Source organism: Rhodnius prolixus, unplaced genomic scaffold, assembly GCF_049639745.1.
Source record: "Rhodnius prolixus isolate KJV_2025 unplaced genomic scaffold, Rpr scaffold_2, whole genome shotgun sequence".
NCBI lineage: Eukaryota > Metazoa > Arthropoda > Insecta > Hemiptera > Reduviidae > Rhodnius > Rhodnius prolixus.
Window position 1 is genome coordinate 18,901,683 of NW_027411592.1, and position 15,646 is coordinate 18,917,328.

Genomic DNA, 15,646 nt, shown 5'->3' on the forward strand with positions numbered 1-15,646 from the left:
TAGATTTTGAAAGGCGGGACAGGACCCTGCCCTACGGCATGGGTGCCACAAGAGGCTTATTGTGCCTTCTAGACACAAGACCAGACTTAAAGGGGTCTAGTAGATGAAACCTCCCCTTCTAAAAAGGTTTTGAGGACTTCTGTGCTCCAAGCTCCCTTAGCCTCAAAGTTCCAAAGATATCGTAGCGCAATCGAATAACAGGTGAGAGGCCGTTTCCTTCTCTTCCTCACACAATCAGCACAACGGTTTCGAGCTAATAAGCCCTAACTTGTACAGGTGCTTTCTGAACCTACCGCGTGCTCTGTGAATAGGTCTGTAACCAGAGCAATCTGATTTCTGCCCAAGCCCAGAGTCACTTTGGTTCTTTGTTTACACAGCAAGGGCCATGACACTCTTGCCGTGGTAACTGTACTGCTTTAACACTCTAGTACATCCTTAATACAATCACAGGATAAGCAATAAAGAAAACACTAAGCCAAGGACTTTTTTTTTTTTTTTTAATTAAATTTTCGCCTTATTTTAAAAGCAATTTTAACAAAGTGCATATTACTGTTCATTATTTTTGGTGATAGATTCATAGTTTAGGATGAAAAAAATTTCAGTCATGATTATGCCGAGCTTTCGTCCTAGGGACTAGATCATCTTCAGGGCTAATTAACAATGTAATGTTCTACATCATTAAAGGGTTGGTGTGTCTTCTGTCCTGTCTGCTCATGGACTGAGCGTGATCGGTCTTTGTGTGATGTGTTTGACAGATAACATTTGACAAAACACATATACTAGTCACTAGGTCGATAGTTCAGCATAATAAAAAAAATGTCATGACTGAATCTGGCAGTTATTTTTTTCATCCTATATTGGATGAAACATTGTGCATATTGTTATGTTTGTCAGTGAATATAACTTCATTCAATCGTACGCATGACGATTGAGGCTGCTACATTGACCGAATCATAGTATTGCATTGATTTGATGAGCGATTCTATTAATTGAGATTGCACACATCACTCTGATGAATGAATACTGTTATAAATTCATGTTCAACTATCTATTTAGGTGTTAGAGGTGTTTAATAATGGCACGATGATTAATTGATTGTATATTATTTTTGGTTTCATTGTTTATACTGTTGGGCAGTAAAGATGTGAATGGACGGCCACTTGTCTATCGGCGGCATACCGTGGTGTTGCACGTGGGGTAAAACGCTAGTGGTGGTGTGTCGAAACGTATTAAAGAAAGTTTTTGTGAATGGGGGCGTCAACTCGGCGAGGATATCGAGACGGCCTTGGCCGCTCTATGTGTGCACTCCCTCTCTTTTCCCCTCCTAAACTTCCCCTCCACATTGTATTTAGTTGTGACGACACAGCATCATGCCGCACGCGCCTTTTAAACCCAAGTAAACATTATTATGATTCACCCAGTGCTGCTGGCATTATATACAATTTACAATTTGTGTTTACTATATGCGCAAGTGTGTACCAAAACAAAGTAACTAGTAGGTGGAATCTCTCGTATTGTCATTGGGGCCTCTAGATAATGTTTTCCTTGTATATATTATAGCGTAGGATAGAAGTGGGGGGGACTAAAAGACGAAGAAGGTGCTCTGTGTGTGTGTGTGGGTTATGGCGCGGCGAGAATATTGTGTGGCGCGACGGGCGGCGAGGACCGCTAATGAGCGCGCCATCTAGCTGTATTGGCGGCAGTTATGTCGTGCGATGCCGGCCGATCGTGTATGGCCAGATGGCCAATGGGACGAATGCAGTCTTCTGGAGTTGGCTGGTGCTATAAATGCTTCCACAGATCATCAGTGGGACGAATGCAGTCTATTGGAATTGGCCGGTAAAATTTAACTTATTCATTAGCAGAATTTTTTTTATACATAGCCAACTTCCATTAGCTGTTATGATAATAATTTTGAGTTAGATTTGCGATTAAGAAGCTCTAGGTGTTTTATAAAGTTTGCTGACAAAAAGTCATATTTTGTTTGGTAAAGGGCAGCACTAACCTAGATGCCCTAAACCCAGTAGAGCCTAATAAGGGACCTTGCTCTTTCCCACTTTAGCCAGTTTTCTTGGGCGACAACCAAAACTAAATTATATATTTAGATAATCAAATTAAGGAGCCTAACCTTATCCCTTCTCTTTTCTGGTTTTTTTTTTCTGTACTATTTTTAGTTATAAGTAATATATAGAAACATTACTAATCACTTCATGTTAAATATACACCGGAAACTTACTATCTCGCTTCTCTTAACACATTATCAATGTTTTCCCTCTTTCCGGTAGCTCATGCAGTAAATGAATTTCATCACAACCCACGCAATCCACTCGCAAAATAGTCAATATAAAAACTATTGAAGGACACGGCTATTTATTGTTGAAGTTAATAGAAATGTGGGCTAAGTTCGATTAGTTCCCAGAGTATGAACGAACGCTCTTGGGAGTTGTTATGTAACAATGTTTGCACCTTAACATTTTAAATAAACCAGTTTTGTATTATTATCAACGGTTAAATTCAAATTGATGTAAAATTATTTCCTTTTTAGACGGAGTTGTTTACATTCTTAATACTTTTTATTTATTATTTAAACCATTATTTGCTTCACATTAATATGTATTTATATACTTAACAACTTTTTTGTTTTAAATTTTATACATCTAATATACATAACTAATTTATGAGCTTGAAATGTATTTATTATTTATTTATGAAGTACAATTACATCAATTATGAATTTGTCTAACAATATTACTGAATTCATACTTAATTTATAGTCAATCTAAAGTTATTCATTAACATAATTTTAACGTATAATATTATTTCAATCAGGAATCTACTCAACCTTTTTTTTTGTAATCAAAAACTGAAATTAATGTTTAGTATTGAGGGAAATGAGTTTAGGATATTGTGGGAACTATTTTTCGAACGGAATATTATAGGGAATTCAAAGTTGTATTCGAGTGAGAAGTTTCTGAAGGGATCTGTTCAAAGATTACGCAAATCATCTGTTAAACGGTAGTTGAAGTATATTATTTTTATTTTTCCACAATTTTTTATCTTTAAGTTTTAAGAAAACTTATTTTCAAGTGGCGTCAAAGAGGTTTCGAGGTAAAACAAGTTATAATCTAATGGGGACAATTATTGGAACGTCATAAAACTGTGCCTGCTGTAAAGTTAGTTAATGTTTTTCACGAATTAAACGTTCAATGAAGCCTAAAGTTTGGAGATACGATTGGAGATTCTTGGAGATACGATTGGGTGGATAGTAACTATTTGATTGTACAAGAAAGTGGCTACAAAGCTCCAAATATCCACTGCCTCCTAACCAGATTTACATTGGGACTCCTTAATGTATCGTATGTTTTGCTCATAGAATGCTGGCGCCAGTGCGTAAGTGATTTTAGGTTTGTGCGACGATAAGCTAGGGGTTTGCTTGTTGTTTTCTACAACTAAATACAAGCAGTTGTACTCATCAACTATATCTTGCTGCTGGAGCTTTGCATGTTGTTTAAAGATTGAGAGAAGAAGGTTTCCATATAAACAGTGCATGGATACCCTGAGTTACGCCAGGTTAGGAAACATTGCTTGAAATCTTAAGATTAATGCTCTCATAATTCAAAATAATCGATTAGTAGTTGTGGGTGACCTTCAGTTAGATAACTTCCTAAATGAAATGAATAAAAAAACAAGGCGTTGCTTATTTAGGCGCTATTTAATAATATAAAAATTATGGTCTTTTAAAATAGAAATAATGGCATTTTTCATATAACAATAGTTTTATAGTAGGTAGTAAAAATGAGTTTGAACAAACAGTTTGCAAATGTCTCCATTGTGTAATTAGATATGAATGTAGATGTATTTACACTGAAGTTGCACATTAAGTTGGTATCAGCAGAAAATGAATATTGTTTCATACATCACTTTATTATATATTATTATACTCAGCATCCTATAATTCCAGCAAGATGTGTTACTACTATGTCCTCTTTGACCTTTCTAACATGCACACACCGACATACATTAATAGCCCAATTTATTTCCAAGGCGTTTCCCAAAGAAATATTTTTTTTATGAGTTCTCTTTATTTTTTTTGCATTCATCATTTTTATTAGTTTTTGTATTCTCCATTAATTATTGTAGAAAGATCTCATGACCTTCCATAGTTATAGAGGCTGTGAACACTGTAAAATATACAAACTATTTATTGTTACTACCTTCACTCCAAATTGGTATCACTATTGTTCTATTCATTTTCTGTTTCAACTTCAACAAAAGTTGCTCACTGTTTATTATTTAAAGCTAGTAATTTTAGTAACGAATTTCGAAATTGGGTTGTACTTACAACTTATCAAGAAACTTTTGAACAGCAATATAGAGCGGTACCCACCTATACCTTTAGAACAGTATTTGTTTATTAAGGGATTAATTACAAGTTAATAATAAGAATATTTTAATGAGAAATTTGAGCTTGATGTTTTTTGATAATTTCGTTTATTTTTGGTCTTATAAATGATAATGCTATTCTCATATTTTAGGTAATTGCCTATTTTTTCAGGCGGACTTAACGTTCAACTACCAATTAGGTGTCGTGAACGGAGGCGACCAGCAAACACACCTCACCGAAAATTACCCCCATTAACCATTAAATAAAATCCAAGGCCCAAAGACCGGGAATCGAACCCAGTACCACAATACATATTAGCTTCACAGTCTCGCCTCTAACCGCACGGCTACCGTGGCGCCTCTCATATCGTTTTCTACATTTAATATATAATTTTTATTGTATGCATTTCTAAAATTTGGCGACACACTTCAAAACTTTCGCGGCACAGTGATTTGAGAATCACTGCTCTAGGGTTCTAGAAGCCTTCCTTCAGCCCTGGGTCCATATCTTGAGCTATTTAGAAACTAACCACTTGAAAACTTCTTATTAGAGTTCAAAATTATGCATTTAACATTTAAATTACATATTTAATATTAAATTTAACATTAAATTACATAAATTACATAGCAATAAAAACCTCTCTTATGAATTAATCCAAAAAAAAAAAAAAAAAAAAATAGAACTTATCTGTGCATAATGGGGTCCGGCCATAACCTACATGTCAGAGTACATATTGGAATATGCCCTGTAAAATTCTTATGTAGCAGAGAAATCTAAAGACCAATTTTCTATTTGGGGTTTAAATTTTTTGGTTGAAAGAGCTGTAAAAATGTATCTTTTCTAATTAAGACTTTTCGGTTTTAATTCCTTTAGTAAATGAGGGCAATCTGAAAATGTGTGGGTAGCCACGCCCAGATCTTTACTGCCCTTACCTCCATTATGGGTGGAAGAAATTCGCGAAAGGCTCCTAGAGAGTGAGAAAGAGCAGTTTTTAGTTTTACAAATTGTTTTGTACATTATTGGTGCCCACATAAATCTGAGAGCTTTCAAAAACATGGTTAAACAAAAAGGGTTTACTTTGTAGAAAATTCTACAAAAAAATAAAATGTTGATAAAATGGACATATTAATAATTTAAAGATCTATTCTAGGTAAGAAAATAGAATAATGGCCTGTGCTTCTCAACAAGATCTTCTTATACCCATGTGTAATATATGTTATATTTAAAACCACAGCGTTTATCAGGCCGCTGTTATATTTGGGAAATATTATATTTAGAATTTCTTGTATAAGAGAAGTTGTTGACGGAGAGGGGGTGACATAACACATTTAGCAGGGCCACCGGATATGATAATTTACTTAGTCAAGTTTCCTGTTTTACCATTAATTTAGATTCTTTTTCCGTTGCGGTCATTCACCATTTTTCTTTTGACCTTATCTATAGGAGAACAAATTTTCAAAATGGTGTAACTTAGAGAACTGTATAATAAATATTCCCGTTGGAATACGCTTTAAGCTCGTTCGAGTAAGAAATGAATCTTTTAAACTACCTTGCAGAAATGCATTCTTCATTGCTAGACTAGTAAGTGCAGTGCTAGATGTTAAATCGAAATCACCACATTAAACTGATTAATCTACCTCTCTAATGATGGTTGAAGGTCCGATAAGATCAGAAGGCATCTACATTTTATTTTAGGGAATTTAAACGACAGTTGACAATTTTATCAGCTATAACTAGGGAACGGATTCGTATGTATTTACATATTTTTTTCTAGGCAATTTACAGACGTTTTTCAACTAGAAGTATTCATACTGACACTCTTTAAGCCGTTTGAGTCTACTTTTATTTCGCATATTTCCACATATTTGGATGTTATCGCATATTTATACATATTTGATTAAAATAAATAAATATTTCTACATATTTAATCAAAATATGTACATATTTTTCATTTTGGGCATATTTTCATAATTGGGAGGTGGTTGACAGGAACTGTGAACCACAGACTGTAGGGCTGTGAATCACAGTGGGTACAATGGTTATTGTAATTTACACAGAATGCTGCTAAACAGTGACGGGCACTTGTTAGTTCTTTGAAGTTGTCTGACGTTTTCTGTTCTTTCAGCTCGTTCGTTGAAGTGTCCAATTCATTTCGTTCGGTCACTTAGTGTATTCTTTTTTGGGTGAAATGCCACGAACATCGGCCTCAAACAAACAACTGGTTGCTAAATATCTTCGCGAGTTTCCAGCAGAACTTTTTTCGAAGTGATGGAGACATTTTGTACTGCACAGCTTGTGACAAGCGCGTTTCTTGCTCTCAACGTTCCCAAGTCACCCAACATATTGCCACCGGATCGCACATAGAGAATAAAAACAGAAAGAAAGAGAGGACGACCTATCAAGCCTTCCTTACAACTCCATCATCAAGTAAGTCTACTCTGAGTACAGATCTGTGTCGGGCTTTGGTTAGAGCAGATATCCCTTTCCACAAACTTAAAAATCCTCATTTCAAAGGATTCTTAGAGACCTATATTGGGAAAAAAATGCCTGACGAGAGCACTCTGCGGAAAAACTACCTGGAAGATATCTATAAAGATTTCATGCGGTTGCAAACAATTTCGAAGAGTGAAGTTTTCAAAATTGAAAATTTAACACATCTTTTTATAAATAGTAAAAATGTTCTTTGTTGTATAAATCATTATAACTTGTAAAAACAAATTATTTTGTTCCTAATAAATTATTATAAATTGTAAAAATGTTCTTTTCTTGTATAAATAATTATAACTTGCCCCCCTAAATTCCATTTTCATAAAAAAAAAATGTCCATTTTACTTAAATATTCCAGAAAATATTTTAAGAAAATCACATATTTTCCACATAATTGACGAAAATAAATGCATATTTTAATTAAATATTTGGCATTTTTAAATACATAAAAATCCGTTCCTTAGCTATAATAATACAGTAATTAATTGAAGACAACGCGGAAAAAAAGGGGTTAAGTCTAGTTTTGGCGAAAATGAGTTTTTGGCATCATTATGTAGTTCATCACACAAACTTTCAGATGGGTCAACTTGGTTGAATGTAATGGTTTTAGTCTCAGAGTTATAGCCAGATGGTATACTCTGAGAAAACGGGTGAAGTCCATCCAAAACACGGACGGAAAGAGTGAAGTCCTGGTGTTTTAAGTTGTATTAATTTTTTTTTAGTTTTATTAAAGTTATTTATGAAAGGTATATATTATAATTTACGTAAGTTCATTCGAAATAAAAGCAGAAAATTTATAAAAAATATTTTCTGAAACTCAATTAGTCATGAACACCCTGTATGATAGACAGACTAGACTCACAGATGAATAGAATTTTGTCATGGGAGTTGCATGGAGTTTATTTAGTGAAATATGATCTCTATACTACAAGCAACTGTGATTCAAGGGTTATACTATGAAACTGGAAAATGGACATACAGACAAATAGACACAGAGGCACCAATTTTTAAAAATATTTGTTTGATACTTTTAAGGAATACTGAAGAATGGTCATTCAATGCACTGTATAAATTACAAAAAAGCATATTTCAATTTAACACTGAAACTGTAAAGTTTCAAACTTTAAAGTTGCTCTCTTGAAAAATCTATAAAATAGGCTTAACCCTTTCTTCCCGTGCAGTGATCAATTTGAAAATTAAGAACTGCCTCCAAAGAGAATTGTACCAAATTAGTTGGATAGTTAAACTTTTCAGTAAAAAGTATTAATTATTTGAAACTCATTTCAAATTGTCTCAACAAGTAGTACATTGAATTGAACTCGTTGGTAATTCTAAATGACGCTGTACAGTAGTTGACAGTTGGGGGCATTGTACATTGTTTGGTGGAAGGGGAGATCTGGCTGAATTCTGGGTCATCTTAATGGAATCTTCTCGTAATAACTATTGAATAGAATTTTTTAATTTTAATAATTATTATGAATTTTTGATTTTTCTCGATGATTAGAAACATAGATTTCTAGTTTTGGGTATGTAAATAGCTTGCATAACAAATATAAAACGAAAAGTACCACTTTAATTACTAGATTTTTCATTTTTCCAAGATTTACTTGCAAAATGGCTCCCAAGGATCTTTTTTGTACACTCGTAGGACTTTTTTAATTAAAACCTTTTTATCAGGAAAATTCGATTGAAGGTCCTTCTGGGGTGGGGAGGAACTTGGCTTCCTTCTGAAGTGTAGCATATGTTTTCGAAGAGGGTTAGATGTGTTCCTAAAACGACGAGTTCTCGAGGAATGACCCCAAGAGAATGCTTTGTGAGTGTTCACACACTCACAGTGTTTCATCGAGTTAGCGCCTGGCTAACAGCCGTAAGAACAGTTAAAGAGTTTTTAGTTTTTGTTTTTCCGTGCGAATTTCCTCGTATAGCCCGAAGTTTTCCTTGTAGTTTTTCTATTATTGCTGTTTTTCTCTTTCCAAGATTTCGATCTTGCGGTCGTTCGTTCCATAAATCCCTTGGACATCTCCAGTTTTATCAATTCTTTCCAGCCAATCGAATCTTTTATCTTTATCTCTGCTACTAGGTTTGTTGAATTATCGCACAGTTCCCCATCCGTTCTTGCATAATAATAATAATAATAATAGTAATTTTTTTTTTTTTTTATGATTTAAGGCGCGTCAACATCTGAGGTTATTGGCGCCTGGAGCTTTTTTCAGTGCACTGCCGGCCTCCGGACAGTGTTCTCTCGTTACAGGCAACACTGTCCATCACCGGACAGTGAGCTGTAAGAAGCTCCTAGGAAGAGAAAATCTAAGGGTCAGCTGCTGGATTCGAACCCGGGACTTGAATAAAAAAAAAGTGGGGTATAGATTAGCTGAGTGGTTAGCAAATACTGGAAATGGTGGTCCGGTGATGGAACTCGTAATTTTTCTCTTTTTGCATGAAGAAGGATATTAAATAAATAAAAATAAAATTAAATCATTACTTAGAAAATAATCTATTATCGCAAAATACTTAATAATTAATTTTAGACAGAGTACCCATTCTTTGTGTTGGGCTTAAAGGTAATAAGCTTGAAGACCTAAAAACTAAAATTTATTATTTTAATCTATAATTGACAATATTTCTGAAATTAATAGTATTACTATTATTATTTGTACAACTAAATGTTACTTGAATTGCATAGTAAGGAGTGCACACAGTTGCACTAGAAACAGGAAGTGGAATTATTAGGATAGCGGAAGTAAAACTAGAACAATCACTTGTGTGTTTATCTAGCTGCGAACGTGTTCAAGAAGGCTGGTAATAAACATTGGCCGTGTGCCACCATAATAATCATTCCTTAGTATTGTAATGGAATTCTCTCCAGCATCAAGGTAAACCTGTTGGTCAACTTGTCGCCACCCTTTTGTTTATGGTTTCATTAAATATCTTACTTAACTCCTCCCTTCTAATGTGTTCTTAATACCATAGAAAGGAACTTGGAGGCATTCTTCGAAGATTTTTTTTTTCGGGGCGATTTACTATTATGTACACCTAAAGGTGTGTTTGACTCCAGAGAAATCTAGGAGAGAGGAGCTCTCGTTTTGGTCGTCTTCGGTCAGATTCGTTTCATATCGAAGAAGATATCTGGACAAATATCCTTTTTCCCGATGGAGGATATATTGGCGTCCGCCATACGATAACAATTTTGTTTTGTTTTGTGGAATGCTGACTTTTTAGAAGTTTTTCAAGAATTTTGCCAATAATCGGTTACAAGGTTTATGGAAAAGTAGTAGCTAAATGATGTGAGGTTTATTTGGTTTCGAAATGGGGACCATTTAGAGTCAATTTCCGTCCATAGAACCGGGCAGCAAGCCTTTCTAAGGACTGCAGAAGTAAATGTAGTTGAAAGTACAATGGCTTTGTTGAGAAGGATACCAAGGATTTTTTTGGATAATGAGGTCAATTCCTTGAGATTTTTTTTTTTTTGTCTAGAAAGACGTGTTTGATAATAAATTAAACATCTGAAGGACTAAAATGTTTGTGGGAGGGGAGTGTAAAAGAAGAATAAAAAGAGAATCAAGGTCTAGCTGTTCAGTGGTTTGGAACTGAGAATCGTCTGATAGGAGTGAAAACTGTCGATTGGTAGGATGCAAACTGAGAGGATTTGTGTTCATATGATGCAGCTCAGGGGACGTCATCGCGATGAATGGGTGAGGGAGTAGTATCTAGTATTATAGCGTGGTTGTTTCATCAGGGTACACTGCATCTATGCGTTACTTTCAAGTTCTCTAATACTAAGTTTTTGTTAGTCTTTGGAATAAGCAGCTTTCAAAAAATCAACTCTCGACCGTATCATTTGCAAAAACACTTTAAAAAAAAAAAATGAAATGATTTAAGGCGCGTCAACATCTAAGGTTATTTGGCACCCGGAGCTTTTTTCAGTGCACTGCCTGCCTCCGTGCAGTGTTCTTTCGTTACAGACAACACTGTCCATCACCGGTCAGTGAGCTGTAAGAAGCTCCTAGGAAGAGAAAATGTAAGGGCCAGCAGCTGGATTCAACCAGGTACCACCGCGTGGGAATCCAATACGCTAACCGCATAGCTAAGACTCTTTCCTGAAAAACACTTTTATTTTTTTTTAAACAGTTTTTTATTTTCCCAACTTTTCAGCTATCATTGATCGTCATCATCACCCTTGATGATGTTGGCCATATATATATAAACTATTAAAACATAATTTGTTAAAAAAACGTTGTTTCCTCTACATTTAGTTACTTTTTACCATCTTATTTAATCGATTTCCTCATTTACAGTTAGGTGTAGAGGCTTTCTAAAAACACCACCAGAGGTCTCGTGTTCTTGGCTATGATTCTGTCTGGATATCCTCTGTAAAGCTCTTGTAACATCATCTACCCAGAAGATCCTTCTTCTGCCTCTGTGACGCTTCTTCCTGATCACTTTCCTTTCGTCCAGCCTGCAGATATGTCCAAACCATCGTAGCTGTCTTTTTATCCCCCACTTGGTCTGTTAGTGGTACAATTTACAAACGAAAACCTGGTGGTTCTGTTTTGAATGAGGTCTTGCCTTGGTTTTCCTTCTACTTTTCTTAGATACTACATTTTATAGGCTTGTAGTCTGCTCTTGTCCGACTCTTTAAGGGAACACGGTATGCAATTACAGATGAGCGATATACTTGCAGTTTACTATCTTTTGAGATACCCCTTTTTCCAACGAATTTTTATCAATTTCATTGAATAATCTTTCAGCGCAATTCATGCTTTCATTTTCCTTAATTGGACTCAACTTGTTATTAGACAAATTGGTTTAAACATCCAATATGTGTAATTCGTTGCAAACACAATAATTTGGAAAATTCATGACTATAATATTTGATCTTGAAAGAATCTCCTTAGGAACAGCTAGAAGTGTGTAGTATTTGCAGTTTGCGAATTTGAATTGGCTTCAATTTAAAAGAAATTATTTCAATTTATAGATAGGTCAATTGCTGACCTAGATATACTATGCATGTGTAATTTGTTTACAAATGATTTTTCATTGGGCAAATTGCATTAATAGGATAGAAGCTAGGAATAGTTTTACCCATAAACAGCTGTTCCATTAGTGAAATTGTTTTGAGGTGATTGAGATGGTTTCTAAAAGCATCTTAATCGTGTTTAAAGGGTTTCGAAATGCCGGATCTCTCAAGTCATATATTACTAAGGCTTAATCTCTATTGTAGAAGATGGTAAGTCTGCCAGCTTTGATTCTTTTACAAATATTATAATCACTATACTTCTAGGATTGCTTTTTAAATCATTTTTTTGGCATCTTCAGGGTGTTTAGCAACTTCCTTGTTTTAAGTGAATAGGCATTCCGAAAGCAGACTCAGCACCTTTTCCGCCAAATGTGCAACTTTTTCCCAGAATAAGTTTTTTTGGGCGCTAGTTCATAAAAACAGTATCATAAGGAAATTATCTTGCATTTACTCCAAAGTTGCACAGTCTGCGTTGTGCGAATCACTGCCGAAACCCCTACTTCTTGAATAGCTAGTTGCATCAGCTGAAATCAGCCCGTAAATCATTCCTAATCCACTTTAGATTCTCTATACATTTTAGAATTAACTTTCTGTGTTATTATTTTCGGCTCGACGCTTTCATCTCATGTCCATTTCTTTATCTAGCCCTACTAGAAACGTGTACCTCAGACTCTTTGCCCACGAAGGGCTTAAAAGAACTCCCTTTACTAACTCGTTAGTTTTCTTTATAACCAAGATTCCCAAATAGACTTACAGCTGTTTTTAATTCTAATTCATTCAATCTTTTAGATTGTTTTAATGAATGAACATCATGGTTTTTCAAAGACCTACAAAGCAGTCTGATTGTCCGAGAAAATTCTTACTGCACTAATTATATTAGCTCAAAATTTTTCAGCCCCCTCAAAAAACAAAACTAAAGTTTACTTCTATTTTGAAGATCAATCAGCGGTAAATTTTAAAATATTTAAATAATTGTAAAACTATTTGATGAACAACAGCTAGGTATCTTTCTGTTAGTGACGATGTTAAAGCACTTAAAGGTCCTTCACACGAACCACATGTAGGCGATGTACAGTTAAGCATTAAGCCAAGTTGTTTACTTCTATAAACCCGATATACTTCGCTAATGTTAGTTTACTGTCCTTATTATACACAAATATACCGCTATTTTGGTTAATATTTAATACTTTTAAAGTAATTAATACAGTTACCTGAAGCCCACAGCACTGCTGGAGACAATGTGGGTGTCAGGACTTAACTTTGGAATTTTACAATGAATATTTAATTTTTCCCTAAACAGTTCTGTTAGGCGTAAGTTATCTGTATGAATCAATAATCAATCTTATATTTAAACCTAATGGGATTTTTTTCTAATTATTATGCGATTTATTGAATAGCCTGGTTGCATGTCCTGGCAAAGCTGGTAACTATCGTTAAAATTAATGAAATTTATATTAGTTTTCGTGAACCTAAAAGGTGACTACTAGCTCTAACGTTAATAATAACCTTATCAAACATGTTCATACTCTAAATTATTTAATAAAACGCGCATTATTTCAATATTAAGAATTCAATTACAATTATCTGTTATACAACCGCACAATGTTAATGTTAAAATTAAAAGTCTTTCATTTTCGTCGTTTTGGCAAATATGATGCTTTTTTCAAGGCAGTTATGATAAGTTATCTTATAAAATATTTGAATTAAATATTTCTTCTTTAGTTATTAAACTAGATTTCTTTAAGACTACTTTAGTAAGTGATTGAACTACGATATGAATTTGGAGGTTATGTCATAATTTCGCTAAAGTAATCGATACCAATAATGTAAATGTAATTTTTTTTTCTAAACTGTCTTTTAGCTACAAAATACTAATTTAAGATCTATTTTAAAACTTATTTAGGCGAATGGAATAGAGCAAAAAATTCAGTCTCTACAATCTAATAAAATACTTTGATCCTAAGTAAACGCTCCACTTTATGACTCTAACCGACCGACTATACATACAGATCTTAACGTTCCTTTTATCCTCTCAAGTAGCCAAAACCCTGATACAGGAAACTGCACTTCAACCTGTAATCACTCGCAAATCCTGTAGCTTAAAATCTTTTATCTAGAACAGAGGTGCCCGACAACTGTATATACGAGGGTCGTTTGAAAAGTCCGTGCAAAAATAAAAACTACTTAATTTTTTGGGGTAAACCTTTTTTATTTTTCAACATAGTCTCCTTTTAGGCTTATACACTTCGTCCAACGCTGCTCTAGTTTGTTGATCCCTTCCGAATAATAGGATTTGTCCAAGTCTGAAAAATAGCCATTCGTTTCTGCAATCACCCACCTCCTCGTTTGAATAAAATCTTTTTCCCGCCAGCCATTTCTTCATATTGGGGAACAAATAGTAGTCCGAGGGAGCCAAGTCTGGAGAATAGGGGGGATGGAACCCTATTTCCATTAATTTTGCGACCACAACTGCTGAGGTGTGAGCTGGTGCGTTGTCGTGATGGAAAAGGACTTTTTTGTGGGCCAATCGTGGGCGTTTTTCTTGCAGCTTGGTTTTCAAACGGTCCAATAACGATGAATAATATGCACCTGTAATAGTTTTACCCTTTTCCAGATAGTCGATGAGGATTATTCCTTGCGAATCCCAAAAGACAGTCGCCATAATCTTTCCGGCCGAAGGAACGGTCTTCGCCTTTTTGGTCACTCCGAAAATTTTGAAACCACTTATAAACTGTTCTAATCGAAGGTGCAGAGTCACCATAATGTTTATCAAGCTTCTCTTTAGTCCCCTGAGGCGTTTTGCCTTTCATAAAGTAGTGTTTAATCAACACACGAAATTCTTTTTCGTCCATTTGTTGAAAATCACTCGACTTCCTCGATTCAAACGAATGCCAAACACAAAGAAATAGACCGATCTGGCTGAAACTTGGTGTGTGTTCTTCCAAGAGATGCTACTAACTAAACATAACCTCGATACGCGCCAGTGGTGCTATCTCTCTGACTTTGCACGGACTTTTCAAACGACCCTCGTATAGGATCGACTTTTTCTCTGAAAAATTTGTAGCAATCTACATGTTAAAATCTTTATATTTAATAAGTACAAACTTGTAGTAAGTAATAATGGAGAAAAGAGAATTAACCAGTTAAGCACCAAATCTCTATTACTCGTTCGACGTGTTTACTCGTTGTGAAAAATATAAAATTGCCATTAACGAGAAAAACTCGAAATTTTAATAAAATACAATAAGAACATTATTTGGTGGGATGTTTCTAAGGAAGGTAAGATAAGATAAGATAAGTCTTACCAATAGAACTGCCAAGTATTTTACACGGAGGGGGGTGGTGGGAGTCAGCCAAATGATAAGTGGTTGTTACATGTTTGGTCTCTGTATTAGAGATTGGGAATTACGCACACAAATAGAAGCTCTCAACCTTCGTGCAATGCCGTTTTTACCTTTTAGATAGAGGTTCAGAACCTCAGTACGAGCATGATTTCATTTTGCACAGAATTCAAAGCTCTTTTCTTCCTTGTAAAAGCTCTTGCGTCTCTAGTTAGCTAGGCAATGCATACGTGAAGTGGTGCAAGATTTTGAATGAGCACAGAATTCTCAGTAATCTCAAGCCCCAGAAATTGTAGAAAAAGTTGCTTGCAGTGACTATTATGACGTAAACTTTTGGTTGTTTTGCCCTGCGTTCGACATGTGTGTACACGTCATTGTCTGATTTTACTTCCGCAGACTGTGGGGAGTTTTTAAAAT

At 35.0% G+C, this 15,646-nt stretch overlaps 1 protein-coding gene across 3 annotated transcripts in view; it reads left to right on the forward strand.

Annotated features, from left to right (window-relative positions):
* Positions 1 to 15,646, forward strand: part of Abl (tyrosine-protein kinase Abl) — a 90,437-nt gene that overhangs the window by 12,158 nt on the left and 62,633 nt on the right. The window contains exon 1 of one of the 3 annotated variants that reach the window (XM_074118348.1): positions 1,426 to 1,839. The exons of the other annotated variants lie outside the window; for them this stretch is intronic. Coding sequence (XP_073974449.1) covers positions 1,716 to 1,839 — 124 coding nt within the window. The 5' untranslated portion in view covers positions 1,426 to 1,715. Of the gene's footprint in view, positions 1 to 1,425; positions 1,840 to 15,646 lie in introns of those variants that run through there. 3 annotated transcript variants of the gene reach the window in all.